This window comes from Manacus vitellinus, unplaced genomic scaffold, assembly GCF_001715985.3.
Source record: "Manacus vitellinus isolate BGI_N305 unplaced genomic scaffold, ASM171598v3 scaffold_7_pilon, whole genome shotgun sequence".
NCBI classification, from domain to species: domain Eukaryota; kingdom Metazoa; phylum Chordata; class Aves; order Passeriformes; family Pipridae; genus Manacus; species Manacus vitellinus.
Genome location: NW_021940813.1, coordinates 22890846 through 22916415, shown reverse-complemented (window position 1 = coordinate 22916415; position 25570 = coordinate 22890846). Strand labels below are relative to the sequence as shown.

At 36.3% G+C, this 25570-nt stretch overlaps 1 protein-coding gene across 2 annotated transcripts; it reads left to right on the top strand.

Moving 5' to 3' along the window:
* The first annotated feature begins 1266 nt into the window (after positions 1-1266).
* Positions 1267-22749, top strand: DCUN1D2 (defective in cullin neddylation 1 domain containing 2). Of its 2 annotated transcripts, XR_001922135.1 has the most exons (7): positions 1267-2144; positions 4872-5040; positions 7669-7799; positions 12448-12543; positions 17397-17479; positions 18787-18883; positions 19533-22749. XR_001922135.1 is itself a non-coding variant. In XM_018084161.2 (6 exons), the coding sequence occupies exons 1-6, from the start codon at positions 1970-1972 to the stop codon at positions 19610-19612; spliced, it is 735 nt and encodes a 244-aa protein (XP_017939650.1). In that variant the 5' UTR covers positions 1718-1969; the 3' UTR covers positions 19613-22749. The 2 variants fall into 2 exon arrangements, 1 of the variants encoding a protein (XP_017939650.1); XM_018084161.2 differs by lacking the exon at positions 12448-12543 and having other exon boundaries at positions 1718-2144.
* The last annotated feature ends 2821 nt before the right edge of the window (positions 22750-25570 follow it).

The window sequence follows — 25570 nt, the reverse complement described above, 5'->3', positions numbered from 1 at the left end:
CCGGGGCTGCCCTGGGAAGGAGGGGTTCGCCTGGTGCAGCGGCTCCAGCGCTTCCCTGGGGTGCGGTGCGGTGTCATTGGCGCTCGGAGAGGTGACTGAGCTGTCTGTACCGGGATGAGAGGCGCGCATCCTTGTCCGGGTGCCATCAGCGAGAGGTGACGCTGGAGACAGGACTCCCCGAGCTTCCCCGGCCCCGCAGGGATTGTGGCGGGTCCCGTGTCCGCTGCCCAGGGCTCGGGGCGCAGAGGAGCAGCAGGAACCGTACGACGTGGCAGAGTAGTGGATTGGGGAGTCGGGTGTGTTTCTTATCGCTGATTCCTTCAAATAACCCAGTGTTTCATTTCGCAGCTAGAAAATATCCCTAAGCACCTTAACTAGGCTTGAAAGAGGACGTGGGGTTTGCTTTGGAGTTGTTGGCAGAGACCTGTGTTTTGAAGTGATCCTCGCTAAGTTCGTTGCTCACAAAAAGTTTATGTACCTAAGGAAGATCTTGGTGCAGAGACTCCCATAGCTAGACTTTATTAAAAATTTGGAGGCAGGGTCATGGTTACATAGAGCTTGCAGTCAAAGGATTATTGATTATCTTCTTACCAAAATACGTTGTATTTTTGCAGCTTTTTCTTCCCCACTGTACACGTTTCTTGTATAAAAAGAAACTCTATATGTTTCTTATTATATTAAACTGAAAAATCTTGTAGGAAGGACCAAAGTCGTTATCTTGTTTACATGATGTATGTCTTGTCTCAGGACTGTCTGTAGTTGAGATGTCACCATCCATATGTGTACAACAGATAACACAGGACCATCTTTCAGTTTACTTGTTTGCTGCTTACTGCACACTGATTCAGGATTCAGTTGTCCTTGATATTTAAGAGACCAGTAAATTTTCCATTATATCTGATGATTTAGGCTGTATTGAAGAACTTAGATTCCTCAGCTTAGTTGTTGGCCCAGACCATGTGTTAAGTATGGTTTAGCAAAACTGGAAAGTACAGAATATAATAAAAAATAGAGTTTGATTTAAGGTATCTCCTTCTAACTTCATGTGAAGAATAATGTTGAACTATGTTACTAGCAAATTTGGTCTCTATAAATTACCTGTTTCTACTTCTTGGGTGTTCCAGGAGTTTGGGGATGTTATGTCAGTGTGGTTGCTGCAACTGAGAGAAACATCGTATTAGTTCCTGAATACTGCTATAATAGGCTGTTTTGTTGTTTAATGTATTAATAGTATAAATGTATTTTTCAGAGATTAATTAAAGTTTTAGATCACATTTACAGCAATTTTATAGTCTCGTTGTCACATTCAGCAGTCTCTGAGATGTCCGCTTCATCTATTTTCTTTTTGTCATATGTATTCTGTCGGAAATGTGTTCTAACATAATGATGTGAGAACTGCTTCTGCCTTTTTCAGCTGTTGACTTAAAATGATTAAACTTTGTATTGTTCATTGTTGCTAGGAAAATATTAAGAAAACTCTTTCAGTATTTTTTCTGCAGGTATGAAGGACTCATACAGAATCTGAGAATCTATAAGTTGTGTGTTTTTAATTTCTTGTTTTTATAACCACTAGGCATGTCTTTCAGAAGATAACCATATTGTTATATAATGAAACTTGTGTTTACTGCTGTTACAGAACAGAAAAACTTCTGCATGTGTGAGCAATAAAGCAGAAATACAAATTTGTTGCTGCCAGAATATGTGCTGCTAAAAATGTATATATAGATGCTGTCACTTCAATTTTCAGAAGAAAATGGTGTCTTTTTAACTGCAGAAGAACAAGGCTTTGTCTTCCTGTAATTTTGAAGTGAAAGTTGTCATCAACAAGACAACTAAAACCTTTTAAAGATAGGCATTAGTAGTAGAATGCTGAAACAAACTTTTGGATTAGCTTCATTGGCTTTCCTACTTCTTTTGCATCCCAAAGCATAAGCTTAAATCGTCTCAGAAGGACAAGGTCCGCCAGTTTATGGCCTTTACCCAGGCTGGTGAAAGGACTGCTATATACTGCTTAACGCAGAATGAATGGAAACTAGAAGTCGCAACAGACAACTACTTCCAGAATCCAGACTTATACTACAAAGAATCCATGAAAAATTCAGTAGACAGGAAGAAATTAGAACAACTGTATAATCGATACAAAGGTAAGGCTTGTGGGTTTTTCGTTGTGGGTTTTGGGGTATTTTTTCCTAATTATTTTGTTTGGGTGGTTTTCCTGTTTTTCCCTCTGCCCTTCTTAAATATTTCTAAGTAAAGCTTCCTAGCTTTTGCTTCTCTCTGTATGTGGTAATGAGATAAGAATGAAAAAGGTTTTAAATGCTCTTAGGGGTCAGTACACAACTTCTGTAGAGATTCCTGTAGAGCTTGAAAGTAGAAAATTAAATTCAATCGTGAGGAAAAAGTGTCAGCTATGTATGGTAGCAAAGTTTATTACACAACTTATTTGATTTATTGCCAGTAACTGCTCTTAAATATGTAAATGTTGTAACTTTCCATGACAAAATAATACATGTTGTTCTTACAGTAATGTTTGGGGGAGTTAATTATGTTCAAAGACAGTAGTATTTCTATATGAAGTAAAGGAAAGTAGATTAAAGGCAGAGTTACTCATTTTCCATATTTTACTTTACAGCATTTTTAAAAAAGAACAGAAAAAATGTAAGGAAAATATAACCATGTAAATATAAGAATGTACATGATCCAGATTATAGTTCCTGCTGAACTGTGGCCATCTGACATGTTGGAGCAGTGCAGGCTGGAATCATGCCAGCCCCTGCTAAGGTCCATACATCTTGTGTTTTAAAACATGGACTCAACCACTATTCAGCTATGATTTAATGTACTTGAAATATATGGCATGCTTCGTACATGCTTTATCCTGTTCTTAGGATATTGTTTGCACTTTTTTGTTCCTCTTTACATAATCTGTTCTATTTTAAGTATATGGGTTCTTTAATATTCCGTTATTTTGTGGTAATGAATTGTTTAGGGACAAAGAACCAACAAGGCTGTAGCATTTTCTTTGTGAATTTAGAGAACCTTTTTTGGCTTTTAAATATATGTGTATATTTACATATATATAACACATACATGTATCTAAATCTTTGCTTGCTCCTTGCATGTCAGTCTTGGAGATTGCTGCGTCAAAAATATATATTCAAATTCTTAAATGCTGCTAAGAATATCTATAATGGAAAAATATTATCACAAATGTTATTCATCATTTTCTAGCAGTGGGAAACTGCACCATTTGACTTTTGTGGAAGTCAGTTTTATGTCAGTGTTTAAGTTTGCAGCACACCTTTGCAGTTCTGGCACTTCAACTCTTAAAGTTGTAAACTTGAAAAAAACTTCACAATATTTGACAGAAGACAATAAAAGTTTTGGTTAGGCACCTTTCCTTTTTTCATATCCGGCTTAAACCTGAGTCATTGGAATTCCTTTGTTCTACAGGGCCTATACAATATTGCACTATCCTTGAAATCTGAGATGAAATGTCTTTCATTTTCTGTGTTGTCTTTTTGTTAGTTTTCTTATCTGTTCAGCCAGCAACTCTGTTAAAACAACAATTTCATTTTTGTTTGTAGTTACCTGGATGACATGAAACATGATAGGGACAGTCTTTGTTGAAATCCTTCTGAATTTTTTCCACTGATTGCAACACAGTGCACTTCTCACCTTTGGTTCTTCAATTACTCCACAAATATACAAGAAATGTGTTTTACATGTCTTAGAACTAGTTGAACAGATATGTTTTCTTGTTATTTGGGATCAAAGGTCCCTGAATTATACCATGGGTGTAATTCTTTGTTTAATGGGTATAAGTCTTTGTCTTTGTTTGCTAAATTAACTTCCTCTCTGGAATTTACCATTTCTTTCACTGTAGTATTGGCTGAAAAAAATAGATCTTAACTTAAGAACTAAATTAAAAATTAAAAAAAAATTGGTTTAGACTTGATTTTTTTTTTTTAATCCACTTGTTGGATCAGGACTTGAAAATAGCATGGTTGAAAATCTTACCAGTTTAAGGAGTTAGTTTTAAATTTACTTGAGGGATGTTTTTCTATAAAGCCCAATTTATGATACTTAAATGTCTTCTTATCAAAAGCTGGGAGACACAGTTTTGTGGTTTGTAAACTGTCAAGCTTTAAAAACTAAAGGTGTAATTTTATTTTCTTTTTTGTAGTTTCATTTCCCCCCCCCCTCCAATTATTTAAGTTTACATGCAGGAGGAGTCGTTTGTTTGGGGTAGGGAGGGTTAAGAGAGAATTTTGTTACAGAATTATTAGAAGACATCTACCCTGACATAGGTAGTTAGGAAGTGCGGTTCCAACTTTCAGAAAGGTGCTGCTTAGTAGTACTGAAACATGGTATTTCCTAAGCTGTATGTTTAGCTAAAGTTTTTGTTGTGCTAAGGCATTGTTCAAACAATGACTTATAACTGAAAACCAAAAATGTTTAAATGTGGTCTTTAAACATAGTTATAGTGGATACTCATATGTCCCTATCAGGAAAAAGAATCTGTGGAGTCACATGATATGTGTGTTTTTGTTGGGCTTGATTTTGAGTTGCTTTTTTTTTTCCCCCGAATATTTTATAGAGCATTATGGAGAGAAAGCAAAACTGTTTTGTTGGCATTAGCTGATGAGTTTAGGAGAAAGTTGCAAACCAATTTCTAAGTAAGTTCACAGAATATTTATTGATTCTTTTTGAGGTACTTTTAAAATTAATTAGATTTCAAATGAAAACATTTGTGAATGTTATGAAAAAATGAAGACCTATGCTATGCAGCACATCAGAGTTGTCAGATGATTATTTGTAAATATTTTTGTAAGTAATTATAATTCTCCTCTTTGTATTTTGAACTGCAGACCCACAAGATGAAAATAAAATTGGCGTTGATGGGATTCAGCAGTTTTGTGATGATTTAAGCCTCGACCCAGCCAGTATCAGTGTCCTGGTTGTAGCATGGAAATTCAGGGCAGCTACTCAATGTGAATTCAGTAAAAAGGAATTTGTTGATGGTATGACAGAGTTGGGGTAAGTATCCGTTTCTGCCTAGCTCATAATGTAAGGCCTGAGTTTGGTTTCCATTTAAAACATTTTCAGTTAAATTGTGTAAAGCTTTAAAAAGCTGGTGAGGCTGGTGCCAAGCTTAACTGGTGTTAAATGCCTGTAGTGTCTTGTCTTCCTTAAATTGGTGCTTTACTGCAAAGCCTTAAGAATGACCACAGCAGGGGAAAGAGCAAAGCAATTTCTACCTGTACAGCAGGGGAGGGAGGCAGATACACATATCTTTTTATGTAGTTCACAGTAAACACATGCATGGTTGTGTTAAGGATTTGAGTTGGACTGTGTGCTGCTAAAAACTGGAAGACACTAGAGGTGCATGAAGGGGAAAAAAAGTTTTGGTGTCAAAGCAGAAAAGAAATAGGAAAACAGAAAAGAACCTTCATTTCTTTCCCTTTACCTTGTCACCACTGAATAGACCTTTTATTCTTTTCACCTGTTTTACCACCCATGCTTTTCCCATATTGCCTTTTATACTAGATACTTCATTTGTACAAAATATATATGAGAAATTGAAATTAAAATGAGGGCATTGGTAGTAGAAAAAGTTATTTAGTCTGACTGTGATGTAACTGATTAAAAATATGTCCTTCCTGGATTGTGGAGCTGTTCTGAATAACAGACTTTGAGGTTAAACATTGCCTCTGTTTGGCAATAAAGTCAAGTATGTATCATCATAAAATAATACTTTATGTATAACTTTTCCTTGCAAGAGGGGCAGTATTTCTAATATAGTATTTCTAATATATAGAAATGTCAAAATGATTTCTAACAGATTGCATTGAATAGGTCAGTAATTACAATTTATTACTAGTGCGTGTTTTTTGTAGCTAAATAATTTCGTTTGATCTTAGAATGGCACCTTTCTACAACAGACCAACTCCCAGCAAATGTGATGGTTGTTTCTTGAGCAGGGGTCCCAGCAGTCTGTTGTTACCAACCTCATCAGTTATTGACTTACTCTTAAACTTTCCTTTTTAGGTATTAATAAATTTTGATGAAATAATTTTTCATATTTTATGAAATCCACTGTTTTATTTTTTCCTGTTGGATAGCTTTGGGTAGAAATTACAAGAAAAATTATTTTCTAACCATGGACAGCAATCAAGTGCTCATGCCCTTATATTAAAGGTTGCCATATTATTTATTTGTTTTAATATAACTGATTAAAAAGGTTTTACTAAACCACTTGTGACTTCTGGATTGACTTTTGTTTTGTAATGTTATTGTCATATTGCTGCTATGTTCTTCTGACTGTCTCTGACACAGTTCATAGAGGTCTGTGATTTTTCTCTCTCAACACACAATAAACTGTTCTTGGGAGCCTAATATGATCATGTCTGCTTGCCACTGGTATAGCACTTATTGAGAATTTGGAATGATTTTTGTTACATACTTGGAGGTGCAGCATCTGTGGTTTTTAACCACGAACATAAGTGAACATTTGAATGAAAAGAAATTCCCTGAGGCGTAGATCATATAGCATTTTTAGGATGCATATGGGAAGGTATATTTGTTGACTAGATCAAGTCCCAGGGAAACTGAAATTCTCAGTTGAGTACTGTTAGCAGAATTCTTTATCTTTTTTTCACCAGGTACTGGTGTAGGCCAGAAAGGTACTTATTTTTATCTGTACTGTGCAAGGCAGTTAAAACTACATTTGCATTTTATAGATTTTGTTAGTTACCCATCCTTTAATAGAATTTTTTTCTTGAATCTTTAGAATAAATACAAACATTTAGCTACAGAAAACTTTCAGATGTACCAATTTAGTTATGATAGCTGTTTCTTTTGAAATCTGCTTGCTTCACTTTGAATTTCTGGGTACAATTCCAGATATTGCTAATGTCCTGTAAACCATGAATATTCATTTGATGCCTTGGCATGGGGAAAACTCTTTTTCTTTGGTGTCTTGTCAGGTCAGGTGCATTCACTGAAAATGCTTCAGTCGTGTTATTCAGGGATGTGTTTCTCTTAGAATCTCAGTCACTTGTTCTGTCTTAGCTTGCCTATGCCAGGCTGTTAAATGGTTTGTCGGCCTTCAGGCTATCATCAAAGCCTTGTTTTTTTCCTAGGTTTTATCCTCAAGTGTTCTATGGCTGGGAGAGAATGACTGCAAATAACAGTTCATTTTGGTGGAAAGTCCTCTAGTGCTAAGATTAACTCTAAACACGTTGTGCAGCTCTTTGTTTAGGAGAGCAGGGAATAAGCAATATCTATTTAGAATAAAGCAAAACAGTTGTGTTACAAGAGCTGTCTAGGGGGAAAGGATAGCTGATTTCAGTGAGGCCTGTATGTTCTTTAAGAACAGAATAGCATCTGTTCATAAATTCATGAAGGGACAGAAAGGAAGCTAAACCACTGAATCCTGTTTGTGTTGTGTGCTTAATGGGTGCAGGTATACAATGTTCTGCTTAAAATTCCTTAGTAAAGCCATGTGAGTGTTTATATTTTTAAGAATGCTGTCCACAAAGATATTCTGTTTTTATCTTAACTACTGTTTTGTTTTACTCTGAAACTAAAACATGAAAAAAAAAGGGAGGGGGGAGTAAAAAGAAATCCTCAGTATTTGGAAATAATGTAACCTCTTTTGAACAGGTGTGACACCACAGAAAAACTAAAAGCTCTATTGCCAAGACTTGAACAAGAGCTAAAGGATCCAACAAAGTTCAAAGATTTTTATCAGTTTACTTTTAACTTTGCTAAAAACCCTGGACAAAAAGGTCTAGGTAAGTAGAAAAAAATCAAGAAAATATCTACAGTCAGTGAAGTCAATTCCAAATGCTTCCAGTACTACAATATTCTCATTGGTGATAGTATATAGTAAATTCATTATTGATTTCTTTCACTGACTTTCCTTCTTTCCTATCTTGTTTCATTTAATCTCTTCTTTAATGTCCCCTTGGTACAGATAACCTAATGGTTTTTTCTGCTAGTATTGATGTTCTCTCACCTTCTGTAAAAAAAAAAGTTCCTACAGTTCTTAGAGACCTGTCAAATTTAATTTTTTTTTAAATACTGAACTAATCAGCTCTTCATGTTTCCCATTTTGTTCAGAACTACTGAAACAAGATGTCATATCAGCTCAGGAAGAGGAAGAAAACTCTGGGCCAAAGTTACTGTTCTAAGAATTTTTAGTTTTAGCTCACAATTTTCATATAAAGTTTAGAAAAATAATATTATGGAAGTGGTTCCAATAAAAATAGGCATACAGTTAATAAAGCATTAAATTATTATTTTTATAAAGTTTGAGATTTGTCCCAGTCCATATCTTGTTTTGCTGGAGTAAAACTCATACGTATTATTTAAAATAAATTCAAATCTGTTACTCTCTTCAAATTTAGTTGTGAATAGATGAGAAAAAACAGTAAGATAAAATTCACTATCTCATCAAATTTATGTCCACTTTCAAAAGACACTGCGTAGGAAGGAATTAAACTACTTTGCATGTTGGATATAATAGCACTGGACCATCATCACTGTTCTTTTTGTGCTGTGGATGAGAGGAAGTTGTTTGTTGGGGGTTTTTTCGTGGGTTTTGTTGTTTTGGTTTGGTTTTTAGCATAGTCACTTTAAATCTGTGTCTGTATTACTTGGTAAGTTTATAAATATGTTTTTCTCAAGAACTATTGGAAGAGTAGTGAAATGGAGGAGCAGAATATTGCTTTAGACATCAACCAGGGGTGCCTGTCCCACGTTCTTTCTTGGGGACTACTTTGAATAATCTCCCTTGTATTTTTTTTTTCTTAGACTGTGGGCACTCACTTTATATTTTATCCACTTTATATTTTTATTCATTTTTTTGCAGCAGTTTCATTTTTCATTACCTGTGTCACTCTGTCATGACTTAAATGCCACTTTCTGTGACAGAAAAATGAAATAGTTTTATAGTGATTCTGTGAGGCTGGTTGGAATTCTAGTCCCTTAGCTACTCTTCATTAACAAAGCTTAGTACCTTCTAACTGCAGAAAAGGTAAGTCAATTACAGCTGAGGTTGGAATTTATGGGACATCTAAAGAACTGAATGTGCCCTTTATTTGACATGAGGAGGAAACTTACTGGTTTTCCATTACTTCTGTTTATTCAATATTGGAGGTCCTTTCATTTTTAAGGCTGTCTTCTCTGTTGTGTAAGGATGGCACTTTTTGTGCATAGAGCACCTAAGTTCCTTCTTACACTAGGAGTTGAGTTATCAGCAGAAGAAAGTAAATGCTAGTGCATCTTTTTTTTTTTAACAGAAATAACTCTTGAGAATAAAGCTTACCAGAAATAGGTCTGTGATAGGCAGACTGACTTAAACAATTATTTTTCATGTTTATTATCTTAGCATATTGAAACCTTAAGAAATTATTGAAATATCTCTAAAATGTTCAAACAGTAATGCTTTGGATATGAGTCGTATTCATTGCTCCAGCAGTATTTTAATACATATCAGATTACTTTTTAAAAATCTATTTCTGCTGTTTTAAGAAGTGGTAAGCAGCAGTTACTTTATTTTTTTTCCTCATCTCCCCAGAAAAGCATCAGGAAATACAGTGATTCATGGGTTCTTTTTTAATATGCCAGGTGGTCTTTAAATTTAACAGACAGAGAAACACTTCTATAGTGTCTTCCCTTTTGCCAGACAGGACGGATATCTACCAAAACCATTCCTTGCAGATGTTTTTCTAACCAAATGCTCAGTGATATGCTAGCAGTATATGCTAACTTGCCTTTTCAGTTTCATTATTATCAGCAAAATTTGACATCTGATTGGTGGGGGTCCTCTGGCTGAAAAAGTTTGGGAGCCACTGCCTTGACATTATATAATTTTAAATTTTTGATGGCAGGTCTCACGCATCTATGTCCATGCTTGCTTGAACTTATTGTTAGATTTCTATTTTCTTTCTTTTTCTAGCATATAACTTAAATCTCTGTTCCTGAATTTTCCAATTCACTACTTACCTGACCAAAGTAAATATGCAGAATGCATGTTCCCTTACAGTGAGTAAGTATTTGGCAATTATGTATGTGCCTTCCCTTAGACTGAGTATAACCAAATAGTGTCGTTGCCTTTAGGCATCACCATGATAAATTTTATCTCGTAGCTCTCTGATACTGATATTTTGTCCTCCAACTCTCCTCCTTTGCAATCCGGTTGATCTTCCATCTTGTAGTAGCCAACCAAACCAGATATCTTCCACGTGCCTTAGATATTTTGCTCCTTGTTTTGCATCCCATTAAGTTTGCTTGTTTGATACTGTCTGCAGTTTGCAGTCTGTTTTACTTTGGGGTTTCTACAGCAGTGCAGTACTCCCAGTTAACTTTGATCTTTTCTTTCTGCAGTTGATTATTTCCACTAGCTATATGACTTCTCTTTAATGAAATATTTCTTATTTACTTCCAAGTGGTTTTTCAATTTGTCCAAATAATGTTGAATTCTAATCCTGTCTTCTATCATGCTACACTTTTTTCAGGTTTTGTGTAAGTTGCAAAGTTAGTAAAAGTTTCCTTTGTTGTATCGTCTGAGTTATTTAAGTATTGAGCAGTGTTAGATACTCCATGGATGAGTTACTTTCTCCCAGTTTGTCTGAGAATGACTGAGGTTCTTCTAGAACTTCTTTGACCTTTATGAAGTTTCAAAGATGGTAGGTAGCAGTTTGAGATTGCTCCAGCATACTGAGATGAATTTCAGCATATCTAGGTTCGCTTTGGGCAGCAGGGCTTTAAGACTGAATTTCTAAAAGTTGTTTCTGAAATAACTGTCAGTTTTCATTGAATCTTTTTGCCTGGAGCATATCTTGAAAAAAAATATCTCTTTCCCAGACTTTTTTCTTTCCAGGGTTATCAGCAGGACGCGTAGTATCTTTTATCATACCAGCTGCCATTTGTAAGGGAGTGGGAAGGCACAGAAGCCCTTCTTAGAGGGTTCTTTTTTTTGGTGATAGAAGAATTTTGGTGTTACCTGACACAGTTGTCTTCATAATGCAGTGTGGATTTTGCTCCAGGAAAGCAGTCTTCAGTGTGGGGGGGGGGTGTAGTTTTATGTTTTATTTATTTATTTTTAGAACAGGCTGTCTTCTGTTGCTTTTTTATTTCTTCTTATTCTGCAGTTCCCCTCAGTACCAATGTAAGAAATTCTGCCTTAATTTATTGGAGAGGATTCTAATTACATAAAGTTGCATCTGTTCTGTCATTCCCCAAAATAGTCACAGAGTTCGGTATACCAATACTCGTTCCTAGAAATAGGACAGCCTTTTATAGGAGTCTCTTTTCCACAGTTCATGTGGTGATAGTGAGGAATTTTTATTTCTTTTTATATCTATGGGACTTCTCTATAGTCTCATCCAACTTGAATGTTCCATTTACTTTTATTACCTTAATATTACCAAGTAGTGTATTTCAGTCTGGACACATGCTGTTTAAAGACATAAAAGTAGTAGCACTCCCCCAGTGTGATAGCTTGTGTAAGTAGTGAGATACAGGAGGCAAAAGCACGGTGCATAAGATCTACCATAATTTTCTTTAAGCAGAAAATGATGTTCTGATTCATGTTACTCAGCACCCAATTGTCAAGTGTGTTTCAGATAAATCTGAATAGATTTGATCATTATCGAAGAAGAAGATGGATGCTTATAACTGTTAAGACTGTGGCTCTCCAAGTGGTGGACAGAATTCAGGCAAAAAAACATAGTTAGGTTTCAACACAGCAATGCCACCTCAATGGCTGAACGTTGGATCTGGGATACATAATTTTTAGTTATATTAAACTTCATTTGCATGTTTCCTATATATTTTGAGTTTTAATAGGGGCAGTTTGTTAAGATCTGGTTTGCCAGGAGACTTTAAAAAGAATTATTATGGATAACTGATTCTGTCTGGTTAATCTGCTTTCTCATGTTCTCACTACTATATATAGTACAATAAATCTTTAAGTTTTGCATGGTGCAGGTGTGTAGAGGTTTATCTTGCCTTCCACTCCCAAGTTTTAGCTGTTCTACTGCAGTCAGAGTAAAATTTTGTATCCTAGCTCTTGGTTGATAAGTGTACTGAAGAACAGGATTATAGGTCTTTTTTCACGTTGCATACAGAGGCGTTCAGCTTCCTAAGGCCACTGTTCAAGCTCAAAACAAGGCCTTAGCTTCATCTTTTTTTTTTTCTTTTTTTGAACCTGATACTTGCTGTGATTCTCTTAATGGGTCTCCCTTTGACCCTCAACAAGACATGCTCAGGAGTTTATTACAGTTTGTTTCAGCACCAGGAGGAGCTTAATGCATTCTTTCATGGTCTTCATCTTTCAACATGGAAACAAAAAGCTAATTTGGTCCTTCATCACTTCTTTGTGATCCCTTCGCCTGCTTGCTGGCTCAAAAGGTTGTGCTTCCTTCTCTCTGCCAGTTGCCTGGGATCAAGCAAGAGATGAAAGATGAGGAGGGCATTCAGACTGAATCAAATATTACCTCAAGACCAGAAGAATGACTCTCTTTGCATCCGGTATGTGGACTTCAAGGAGGTTTCATCTTCTATGAGCAGATGAGTATAATGTGCTCTTTTTAATTGAAGCAACATCAGCTTTGGCTTTTGTCATAGCAGTATCTCAAGATGCTTTGAAGAGACCCTTGGACGTTAGGGAAGGATTTTTTTTTCTATTTTATTTTTCTTTCCCCACCTACCTAGTTACCAAAACTTCCTCTTCTTTCAGTGAAGTATTAGATTGATCCATTCATAGGCTATTTGTAGGAGTCAGTGGATGGAAGACATTGAACAAGTTCAACATGAATTTCATGTTTATTTTGAAAGAGGTCTATGAATGCTGTATTTTAGGTGTTCCAATGGCTTTGGTTTGTGTGTATGGTACTTGCTTTATTTTTGTTCACATTTTTCTTGCTGAAAGTGCCATCAGTTTAAGAGAAACTTGGTATAAAAGAGGTGCTCTGATCGAAAAAGGCCAACAGTAGCAGCAAAAATGTAGCATAACTGCCAGTTCTAGTAATGCTTTATTGATTCTTTTACTCATGTTTGGCCCTCATTTGGGATATACATATCCAGTCATCTTTTAGGCATCTGTTGTAGTTTATCTGAATTGTACATGCTGAGATTTGCAGAGGCAAAAGGATTTTGGAACTGGCTACAGTTAGGTTCATTAGGCCTCACTCAACTGATGTTTAGATAGCCATCTTCTAAGTCTAGCTTGCATTCCAAAGCAGTTCAGTTTCTGCTTTTGTGCAGTTGATGCTTAAGATAATAAACATGAAAGGTTCTGCATGTGGTCGGCCTGTTTCAGTGTGGCAGATGCTGAGATAGAGCTAATGAGCACAGTCAGACCCTGCTCAATTCCTGCAGCGCTCCTCTGAAATCCACATGCTGTGCTTTACTGTTCTTCCTTGTCCACTACAGGCACTTAATCTGACACTGTGCATTATACATCCCCTGAAGTAGAGCACTGAGAAACTCATTGCTGATGTCTTTGCAGGGATGAGTGGATCCAGCTCGGCAGGATCCTGAGTTTAGCTATGATCTGTATCAGTACTGTACCTTTTACTTGGTTTTTTTTTTTTTTTCCCTTCTCTCTTCCTTCTGTGGGGGAACTTCCAGTTGCAGATAAAGGCTATTTTTCTCTAAGCTTCTGGGAATTTGGTGGGACATTTTTGGGTTGAATCTTGATGGTACTTTCTTGTTATTTTGCTGATTAGGAAAGAAGAAACTAATTCTTGTGTCCATGTTCTTAATTTAGAGGCAAAAGAAGACTCTTAAAATCATTCAGAGATGAGGAAACAAGGAAATGAGTAACTCATTGAATCTTGCAAGTATTTCTTTGATGTTTATTGGTCAGGCAGTGGGATAGTCTGGCAGTGTGATAGTCCAGTTGTTGAGATAGACTGACACCAGTTTCCATTGTTCCCATATCTGCTTTCATTTTGACACAGTGTCGAAAAGTTAGATCAGTAATTTAGGTGAATTAATGATAACATTCTAACAGTTTCAAACATGATTGCATGAACAGCTCTTGTTGGTAGGGCAGGCTGAGAGCTGGAAAGGTCTGTTTGGCAGAGGATGATGAGTGAGTGCTGCAATCCCAGAGTGTGGTTTTGGCACAGCAGGTCTAAATGAACTGCATTTCATGTTCGTCACAAATCCTATTCTCCAACCAGTTCCTTGCTATCTGTTGATTTCTCTTTTGGTTTTCACTCTTCCTTGATTTCTTGCATGCAATGATTTCATTGCCCTTATCCAAAATCATATTAAAGGCATGAGGAACTTAATTTGATTCTTATTTTATTTATGCAGCGATCTAATAATGATTTTTTTTCTTTGTTAACAAAATAAGCATTTGATAAAATCTTGAAAGTAGACACAGGCTGTCTAACTGATAGTATATTTCTCCTTCTGCATTAATTATGCTATTTGTTATCACTTCCAGTTTTCTATTCAAGGTAGAAGAGGCTGAGGTTTTTTAAAAGCAATTTTAGAATGAGGCTTTAATGTTTCAGAATAGATCATACTGCATGCAAAATACTGTATTTCTGACTGAAAAGCTGATTGTTTAAGGGGCTGCATGACTTATAACTTGCTAGATGTTGACATTGAAAATATTTTGAAAGGAAAGGGTGAAAGGAAAGTTCAAACCACTGTATAATGTACAGTAGTGATGTGGTATTTTTGATGCTCTTGAAACATTAACCATTTAGCCATTTTCTGTTTTGGATATGAACATGGATGTCAGCAATGAAGTATCTTCTACACTGATCTTTGCCTGTGTGTTTTTAGAGATTCATGCATCTGTCTTTTGCTTTCCATTTATAAAACTTGAATTATTAGTCTATAATGTGGAAAGCACTTTTTTTTTGTTACAAACCCAGCATATTTCATAATTGTAGTTTGATTTTTATTTGTAATAATGCCTTCATGTCTGTGCAGCATTGAAAATCGTATTCCTAAGACTGCCTGGGAAATTCTTGCCTTGCAAAAGTATCTTCCTGTGGGGATGCAGAAGTCAAATGGCATAAGGCCTTTTTTTTTAAAATCTTAGTGCAGCACTAATTGTAGCAGATACAGTCTCCACAGCATTGCTGTTTATTGATACTACTGTGAGCATCCTAATGTAGAATTGGAACTCTGTGACTAGGTCTTCCCTTTAAAGCAAAAAAAAAATCTTCTTTTTTTTGTCCTCCAGTGTGAAGTTTTTCAACCTAGGTAGGGAATTGTCTTCAAACAGAAGTGTAGCCACAGGCCCTGAGAATGTGGCACACCTGAAGGCCTAGTTCTGTCCTGTACTGTAAGACTGCACAAGCTGGCACCACTACCAAAAGTGATAGTCCCATCTAGTCCTTTTGTTCAAATAACTCGTGTTAGCTCATGGGTTTGTGGGATTACAGTGAACCAGATGTGGGAGATGGGCTTTCTTTATTTTTTCCCTTGGGCAAATTTTGCCAAGATCAGAACTTTCTTCCTTGTGCCTAATGGGGAGAGCAACTCCAGTGTGAACCAGTTTCAGCCACTGCAGAGCAACATCCCCAGTGGAATATGCATTTGTCATACATTATAGCAAATAATTCCTATATCTTTGTGCAGGAGAATACCTTGGCACACACATGTACTGTGCCCCTCAAGTATCAACTAAAGATAGTATTTCACATGTGTTTTCACTATTTTGCAATAATCAAGATCACCTTAACATAATACTGAATTTGACACAAACACCCAGATAAACCAAGGAAGTGTGGTCACTTCTGTCCCTTTCAACTCTTCTTTTTTGGCACCTTTAGCCATCTTTGTTTCCTTACCCGTACTTTCTTCATTTTTCCAAGGAATGTTTCCATCAGAAGTATAAAAACTCTTCAGCTATTAAGGTGTTATTTCTTCAAAGTGCATTTTGCTTAATGCTGTCATGTGATAGATTTGCAAGGTTTGCTTGGAAAGGTTAAGTCTTCATATAGAACCCTGAGTGAATGGGATCAAAGCCAGTCACTTCATAGTGAAGTTTAGAATCTCTTAAGATTATTCGAATTTCTCGCTTTTCATTTGGGATAGCAGGTAAGAATAATTAATCTGTGTATCTAAGAAGCAAGTAAATGCTATTAATTACTTGCTTCTACTTATTTTTTGTGAAAAGTGAGCATGGTGGCAAAGATAGGAAAAACTGAAAGAAGTTTATTAGGACATAATTAGGACATAATACAAATTCCATACTGAAGAGCACTCTGATCGTGGTAGGACAAACACTGGCAGCACTGTCTCTCTCTATATAGCCAGATAGAGGTGTATAGCATTTCTCTACATCCTAACTATTGAACTTTATCTGGGCTCCAGCTCTATATGATTCAGGGACTCTAGGGACATGGCTATGTTAAGATCTGGAACATCTCTCTCATTCTCGAAACTTGTTTTCAGGTGACAGAGTGTCCTTTGATTTGTAACATATGTATGGTGTCAAAATCTGTGCTGCTTTCTTGCAGGTGGAGGTCAAGCTTCTGTCTTAATCTGCTATGACAGTACTTTCTGTTAAGCTTTATATTCTGTTTATACTTCCTTTACCCTGAAAGCACAAGCTGAAATATTTTTGTGGTTTAAGAAAGGCTGTGCTTTACTTTGTGGTTGCACAGCAGTAAGCATAAGCCATTAGGTATTGTGAGTTGCTGAAGATGAAAACAGGCCTTCAAGGAAACATCCTTTCTACCCTTAAGCTGCATCTAATATTGCTCCTGCTTTTCTGCTGGAGTATGTGGCAGTGCTGTCTCCTCCCTCAAACTCTGCTCTCAGATCACTGGCCATGATGCAGAATAAGGGCCACTTTCTTGGACTTATATATTTTCAGTATTGTGTGTAGGTGTTTATCTATGAAATGATTCCAGGAGAATTATTACTGTAAGGGGTTCTCTAGAATCATAATGCCACAGACAAATGATTTTTATTTTTATCCCCTTGTGTCCTTAAATTCCCCTCACAGTCAAGTGTGTATAAAATGTGATAAATTAAGAGGAATTAACACCTGTGGATTTAAATGTTTGTGTTCCTATCAATATTTGCTACATTTGTGTGTGTGTATATATTTTTATTTTTTAATTTGCAGACAGAGTTATTGATAACTATCTTGTTCTATTTCTGTAGATTAAAAATATTTTAGTCTTAATGACTTTGATGTTCAATACACAATTTATACCGTTACTGTTTATCTCCTTTTGGTTCAATGAGAGTAGAAAAAAATTCCTTATACTTTTTTTAGTGATTTTAAATGAATGTTATTCATTTGTATCATAATATACTGGATGTAGCATTAGTAGTTTAACCATAAGGGTTTTATTGCTTATAACGGGCTGTATATTCATGGGTTGCTTTATCTCTTGCAGATTTAGAAATGGCAATTGCATATTGGAATTTAGTCTTGTCAGGAAGGTTTAAATTTCTGGATCTTTGGAATAAATTTTTGTTGGTAAGTATGTACCGTATTCCTTACTGCTTGTCTTTAGTCTACAGTAGCCTGGCTGTTGTAGGTTGTGTGCTTCCAATAAGAAAAAGACAGGATATCTGAATATTTCCTTTGAACTTTTTCCTCTTTGAAAACTGATATAAAATAGTCTTCAATCAAGCCAAATTAAATCTTCTCTATATAATTTTCCAATTGAGAAGAATGCAAAATGATGTAGCAAAGCAATAGAGTATTCTGCTTGCTTGATTCTGTATCCTCCTACTTATGAAAGTTTCTGCGTAAAAGGAAACCATGATTGTGGATTCCACTGATGCTGTCTTTATTCTCAAGACATCTGTGATTATTGTCAACCATGTATTTTACCATGCTATGACTTTTGTAGTGTTAATGAATAAACTCAAGTCTTTTTAGGTCAGTCATAACAGATTTGATATTTAACTTTAAAAACTTTTAATTTTAAGCAAAAAGTTTTGCCTGAGTAATTAGTTTGACTAATTTTTTAGCTACTAGTTGTGAACTCATCTTGGCAGTTTTCTTATTACTATTGTAATTCTGCGGGCAGTGGAGTAAAGATGCATAAATTAAACCTCTGAAATTGAAAAATGTTCATATAAAAGGTATGTTTCACTCATCTATATTTCTAAATTTGCATTTCTGTGTAATTACCAAAAAAATTATATAATGTATAATCTATCTTAAAAGACTAAATTGAAAAAAAATTATCTGTACTTTAGGAGAAATAAGAAGTCTTTCTGCATTTTGTCCCTCAATGCTTAGTAGGGGAAGCGTATACTTTTTGAAATATTTTCCTGAAGTTTTTTCTAAATTTCTAGGCAGTATATTTATTTGAATCACTGAATAATGTCCCAGTTTCATCAAGATGACTTGTGAAAACATTTTATGTTTTAACTGCCTTAATAAAATTAACACATCCAAATTCAGATCTATAGATGTAACTGAAGAAAAATCTGCAGGTTTTTTGCCCACTTTGCTATGTGATCAAGTTTGTTACAACAGACAGTTCTGTGGGTCTCTACTTCAAGCAGTGGTCTAGATGACCTGGTATAAAGTGTGTTACTTCAGAAGAGCTGTTTAACCAGAATGTTTACTTCAGAAGAAAGGTTTAAATTAAAAGATTTAAACATAAGAAAGAAGCAAGCTAGGACTCTTTTGAGTATTCTTTTGATTATTTGTTAACATGATGAAGAAATGTTTGTAAAAAGTGTTTTTCTGTATATGTCAATGTAAAATGCTACTATGGAATTTGAAAGTAGTTTGAATTGAACAGTACCATTTTTCTTCCATTATAGGAACATCATAAAAGATCAATTCCGAAAGATACTTGGAATCTTTTGTTAGACTTTGGAAATATGATTGCAGATGATATGTCCAACTATGATGAAGAAGGTAAGCAGTACCTGAATATCTTAAAAAATAAATACCTTTAAGAAATATTGCTACAAACAAGCAAGAGAATATGTTGGTGCCTCCTGTCTTAATTTGTTTATCCTTAGAGTTTTAGCTGCAAATAGTGTCATACTTGTTGCCAAAACAGTCATGATAAGAAGGTTAACTGTTTTTTGTTTGCTGTAATATGTAAATAGAAGTAAAGATACTGTCACACCATTATACAGTACGTTATTTGAGCATGTTATGCTACAAATCTCTCAATGAAGCTGAATGTTTTGTGCAAAATTTTTGCTAACCTAAAAACAGTTTACACTCTGTTACTAATTCTGTTTTGACATTTGTACAGAAATATGTCCTAATAAGAATGCCATGGTTTTGCTATCAACTAATGTTTATATTTGTGGTGTGGATTTTTCTACTTTAAATACATTTTGTTTGTCTTAAGAACTACTGCTGGAAGAAGAGATTCAAATGTTGAATTCAGTAGTTAGGTGCTTTTTTCAAGTGTTTTATCATCTCATGTGTGTTAAAGCTAGACTAGGCCAGAAATGTCAAGGTGAACTTCTGATCTTTTATATTTAAAGACTACACTGATTTATTGCTGGTAATAATAGAATAATTTCTGAATTGCTTGACTTCTCTTTAGGGGCGTGGCCTGTTCTAATAGATGATTTTGTGGAATATGCACGACCAATAGTCACAGGAGGAAAACATAAAACTTCCTAACCCCAGACATGTCAGTATGGACTAAACATGCTCTCTGAACTGCACTGGGTGATGAAGATTTGTTAACTGAAAACTATGCACATTTTTGCTGGTTTCAGTGGTCGTGATGACATTCTGCAGACAAAACTGAAATTCTTCCTTTCTACCTAAAGAATATGATGGCTGACTTGTGGACACTTCAAGAACAAACTCAGAAGATAGTTCAGGCTGTTTGTAGGCTATTGGCTTCAATTATTGTACTGGTTATATCATATAGGATGTAGATTTTGCATGATTTTATACTTTGGAGAAGTTTAACTAGAGGCCATTTTATTAAAGTTTTGACAGCACAGCATGCCATTCAGTTCATGATCCAAAGTGAACACCAGCAGTTACATAAACAAAACTGTATTATATTGTACTTATATTAAAAGCAGTATTTGTGGTATATAAATTAAATCCCTAAATAAAACTTATGCAGTATGTTGTATTTTTATAAAAGTTAGTTCCATGGATCTGTCCTAATATGGAATTGTAACAAAACAAAAACAAACAAACCCACTTATGCCTTTTTTTTTTTTTTTCAACTTGTTGCCCAAACTTACAGTTTTTACTTTTAAGTCCTGGATGTGTAGATTGATTATATCCAGCCTTTTGTTTTCTCCCAATGAGATTAACTTCCTCATTATTCTTCTTGAAGTGCTTGGACATGTAGGAGTAGCATTGCTGAGGACAGGCTGCTGCTCTATGCTGTGTTGCACCTCCAGTTTTTTTTAATTAACCATTTTAATGTAGACATTAAACAACCAAAGATGCTTTTATAATTCATGTTTGGCTGTCTTAATTCAGTTAGTCTTTAGTTATGTGTTCTATTTATTTTTAATAAGGAACTGGTGGAATGTGGATTTTATTTATAGATTGAAACATACCATAAATTCTAACTAAATGCAACATAGTTATAAATGCAAATCCTGGCACTTCTCACGGAAAATATGTGTGAGTAAGCCCAAAGACTTAACTAGTTGGCTTCTATGTTGGAAAAAGCTAGGAGTAAGGAGACTTTATATTAATGATTATAAGTATTCATGCCTCTGGATGTATTGTGCATTCTATTTTATATATTTAAGAGGGGAGAGGAAGAGTAAATTGACGCAGTTTCAGTGATCTCAAGGCTGGTGAAATTGGACCAGTTTTCACCAAATCTGAATTTGTTCAGTCATTTGTTTCTCCCCTTACGCCAACGATTGATTATAAAGTGTACAGAGGTCAGTCTCCTCTTCCTCAAAAGTGTCTTCCACTGTCTAAGCACAAAAAAGTTTTACCAGAAACTATTCAGCATGTCTTCACACATGCTCTTTCAAATGCTACCTCATCAAAATGAGTTTGTCATAGCCACTGTAAAAGTTTGTTAAAATGAAGTGTTGCTAAAGAGCGTGTACAGCTATCATCAATATATTTTCTGTAATCAGAGCTGAATAAGTGCAAGAATTTTGGAGAAAATAGTGCATTAAGTTATTTAAATTATGCCTGTTTGGATCACATGAGATCACTTAAGCATTGCATGACAGCATACGATTTTATTTTGGGTTTGCAAGGGTATAAAAGTTTGCAGTATTCTCTTAAACTCTAATATTTAGAGTTTCATACAAGCAGTCAGCTTTCATTTATGTCAATGCAACCTGCAAGAACAAATGTACATGCTGCACACAGAGAGATTGCCTTCATTCTTCCACTTGAGAGAATTTCTGTTGTGCATGATGTTTAAAAAGCAGGATTAGGGCAATTTTGAACAAATCAGCAAGTTTTCTCTTAGTAAGAGTATAGCAAGCAAACTAAAAATGCCCTGAGAGTAATTTATTGTTAGTATATTTTTTTGCCCTTGCAGGACAGCCGCCAGGTGTCAGCATCTCAGCCGGCAGCTGCCTCCTGCTTCTGTGTAAAGTTAGCCAGGAAGGTTAAGCCCAATTATTACTTTCTGCCTACAACTTTTTAGAAGGGCATTTTGTACATAACTTCTATAGAAGTCAATGGGGATTGAAAAGTAGTGTTATGCTCTTTTAAATAAATTTGATTTATCTACGTTTCCATCCCAAAACAAGCCACTTCTGTATCAGTCTCATAGACTTTGGCAAGATGTAACATCTTGTAGCATCAAGTGCATTTATCTAGCCAAAAGTGATAGAATGCTTGTTATTCACAATTGCCACTTAAAATGTATAGCTATAGTATAACTGCACAGAAGTAGTTTAATCTATCAGTATGTGATGCAACTCAAGTTTCATAGTGCTAGAGCTTGTGAAACATTTGTTCATGCTGAGAGTTCCTTCAAATCAATCTGATGAACCTTTTACCTTTTAAAATAAATAGAGCATAAAAAAGGCATGGGAATTGAGGTTTTTTGCCTTGTTAATCTAAGCAAGAGGGAAGGTGCTTAGCACAATAATCAGTTTCTATATATATACTTTTACTCACTCTTAAGCCTCCTTCCTGTGAGGATCCTTCATGGGAAACAACCTTCCAACCCAGGAGGAGTGGGTAAAATATCTGAAGATAGGAGTTGCTTCTTATCAGCCAGCTTCTGAGGTGTAGTGTTCTTTTTCTTTTGTTCTTCCTGGTATTCTATCCCTTTAAAACCACATATGCTTTTTGCATTCCCATACATAATAGCATGGAGTAACACCTTCACACTTGATCATTAAAAATACAAATAAATTGCTTTGAAATTATGAGTTTCTTATGTATTTTAATAATTATCTGCTATCCACAGTTCCACTTTACAGGGCACTCTGACTTGCTTTTTAAGTAAGCTGACACAGTGGTAACACCTAGGCTGTTCAATTTATAATCATAAATGGTACTGATGTCTTCAAGTTGTTCGGTGCATACAGTATTACTTCACAGATATGCTGTATGAATTTTTAAAGTTGGTGCCAAGTTGTTTGGTTTTACATCCTAGAGGGTTTGAAACTGAGCCATAGGATTTGTACTTGCCAATTCTAAATTTAAATGTAATTTATTATGTGTGTCATGCCAAGGAGAGCAAACCTGCAGGCATCTGCTCATTCAATGCACCTGGGAGATTTGCTGCTGAGTAAGCTGTACATGTGTAAGTTTTGTGGCAATGGAAAAAGGAATAAATGGACTGTCAACATAAATGATTGAAGTCAGTCATGTGAGACGTCTGTATGGTTTTCATCAGCTTTCTGCTTTGGAAGTCTTGCAAAGGCTGGTGGGTTTTTTGTTATCTGGTTCATTTATTACATTCTTCCGTTATTATACCATCAGCCAGAAGAGGGCAAGAATGTAACTCATTAACTTTTGACTAGCTATAATGTTTGGTTTGCTCGTCTGTGCCATGTTTAAGCTTTTAAGAAGCTTGACATGCTTAGCTGCAGTGCTGTATTCACTACATGTAGTCGCTACATGCTAGTGCCCAAACTCTGCAATTTGTGTTATTAGTTTGTACTGGCAATGAGAGGTGTAATTGCAGGGAAAGTGTTGCTCAGTCCAGGTTCTGAGCTCTGTAGGAGCAGCACCATGCTCAGAAGTGTGTGCAAAGACCTTCAGAGGTATGTATTCACCTGTCATGAATTCCCTTCTGAAAGTTGAAATCAAAATAATTAAGTTGCCCTCTGTCCTCACCCAGCTGCTTTCACCAATCACTGGTTGCTTTGGTGTCACACGAGTCTTGTCTTCCTTTTCCTGTAACAGCAAAACTGCTGATGCTGATGCTTGAACCACAGCAAGCTCTTTTCCTTTCAGGTGTCAGCACCAGTAGCTTCCCTCAGCTGATGCCAACCAGCATCTGGCCCACCAAAAGGCACAGCCCTTCTGAATGAGAAAAAGTGTAATATTTTTACAACCATGAACCAGTTCAGCAAAACGTGTTTTCTGATCTTTTCTTTATATACAGTGTGCTGGGTAGAATTAGAGATGAGGATGACACACCTCTAAAATTAACTTTTTTGTTTTAACTGTTGACAGAGGGATCTGCAACTGCAGCTGCCTCTACAACCACATGCAGAAAATACCGTATTTCAGACAAATGGGTGCAATGTTCACCTCTTAATGAGAAGGGCTGGGGAAGCTTAGGGGCATTCAAGTTTTGATTGAGTATTGGGATACTTCCCCTTGGTGCATATACTTGACAAATTCCCATGTGTTTTTTCTTGTGCCTCCTTTTCCAAGCAGTGATATACTCTCGTTTGGCAAACCCCATAGGCTTCATGTCAAGACTTCAGCTTTCTGTCAAGAGTGAAAAGAAGTCCATGCTGTGTTGCTAAAGGATTATTTTTCCTTTAAAGCAGTGATGTAAAACTGTATGAAAATTATTCATCTCCATTATTAAAGAATTGCATAAAATCAGTCTCTTTTTTTTCCTGGATCTCAGTGAATGTGTTTTAAAGGAATGATCCTGTTGCTAAAGTAAAGTCCTTCATTTCAATTGCTGAAAAGATGCAACTCCAGCAGAAGTCTGACACCCATCTGGTATCAATCATATATTCCAGGATATGGCTCTGAATCCTTTGGATGGGTGAACTTGGAGCATTTCTCTGCTGAGTGTTTCTGAATGGCAGAAGCATCAGCCACTCACTCGTGGGTGAAACACTTGGGGTGTAGTCGTCTTCTTTTAACTTAAAAAGGGCTTATGTGGACACAGCATTGTCAGTCCGTTTGCCAGTTCATTTATTCACAGAAGACCTCAGTGCCTGTACAGCACATGAGCCCTCACCTGGGTGCTGGAGATCATCAATGCAGAGCCCCTCAGGTGGAGGAGGCAGGAGCAGCCACATCTGCCAAAGGCGTGCTTCCATGTTTTCACATTGCATTTCAAATACAGTTAAGCTGAAACAGCGTATTGCCACCAACGCAGACAAGCCTTTTCTCTGTCCAGCCTTCCCATTCCTTTTTTTCTGGATTCTCCCCATCTAAAAACAGTCATATATACACTACTGAAAGGACACAAAGTTGCATTTTTATAATTTACCAAACATTTTTGTAAGCTCTTCTTGTTTTGGTGGGTTTTTTTACTGTTGTGCATACTTCTCCATCTTAATGGAGTTACTGTCTTTTGTTTCTGTTTAAGACATGTAAGTATGATGTTTTACAAATAATTGTCTCCGTTGTGGGGAGTAGGGGTAGTTATCATTGTGTCTAGCCTACCTCTGCCCAGAAAGCTCACAGGCGATGGAAGTACATGAAAAGGAGATCACATGTAATTAATAAATTAAATAAAAATTTCTTTGTTGCATGTTCTATTTTGTAGAGTTGAGAAATAGAACTTCTCTGAATTTTTGGGTTTTTATTATACCCTTATTTCTGAAGCCAGAGATTTTATTCCTAATTTGAGCTGTGTTAAGAGCAGCCAAGTGTGTGTGCAACAGGGTAAAGTCCATGGGAGGCAAAAGGGCAGTGCAACTGCCAGCCACATTCAGAAGGAAAAGATAAATGGAAAACTAAGAATAGCTTTGCCCATTTTCAGAAAGGAACCTTCTATCTGATGAGGCCCTTACTAGCTCACCACAGTGCCTCAGCAGGTGATTTCTCCTGTCCTTGCTTTGCAAGCTCAAATTCCCATGTGCCTCCAAATCGTGATGCTATGCAGGAATAGAGAGCAGGTGGGTGCCACAGAAGGGTGGATGGACCTGTAACAGAGAAATCAATGTCAGTGCTTCTGCCTAGTGTGTTTTTCTAAGCTGTCCTGGCCTTGGTTTTCCATCTTGAGTGTTTGCTTTCAGGCACGTGGAACCTGAGATAACTAGCAGTGCAGGGGTGGCTCTAAGATTACCTCTACGTTGCATAAATGCCTGGGCTGTGGGAGATGATGCTTATTCCTACAGCCATGCAGGGCATCCTCACTTTTCATGGCAAGCCAGCTCTAGAGCAGGCTGGCTATGGCCCCACTGTAGGACACTTGGCCCTGCATATCCTCTAGTGCCTGCATGATGCCCCTCACATCCTGGCATCCTAAGGCATAAT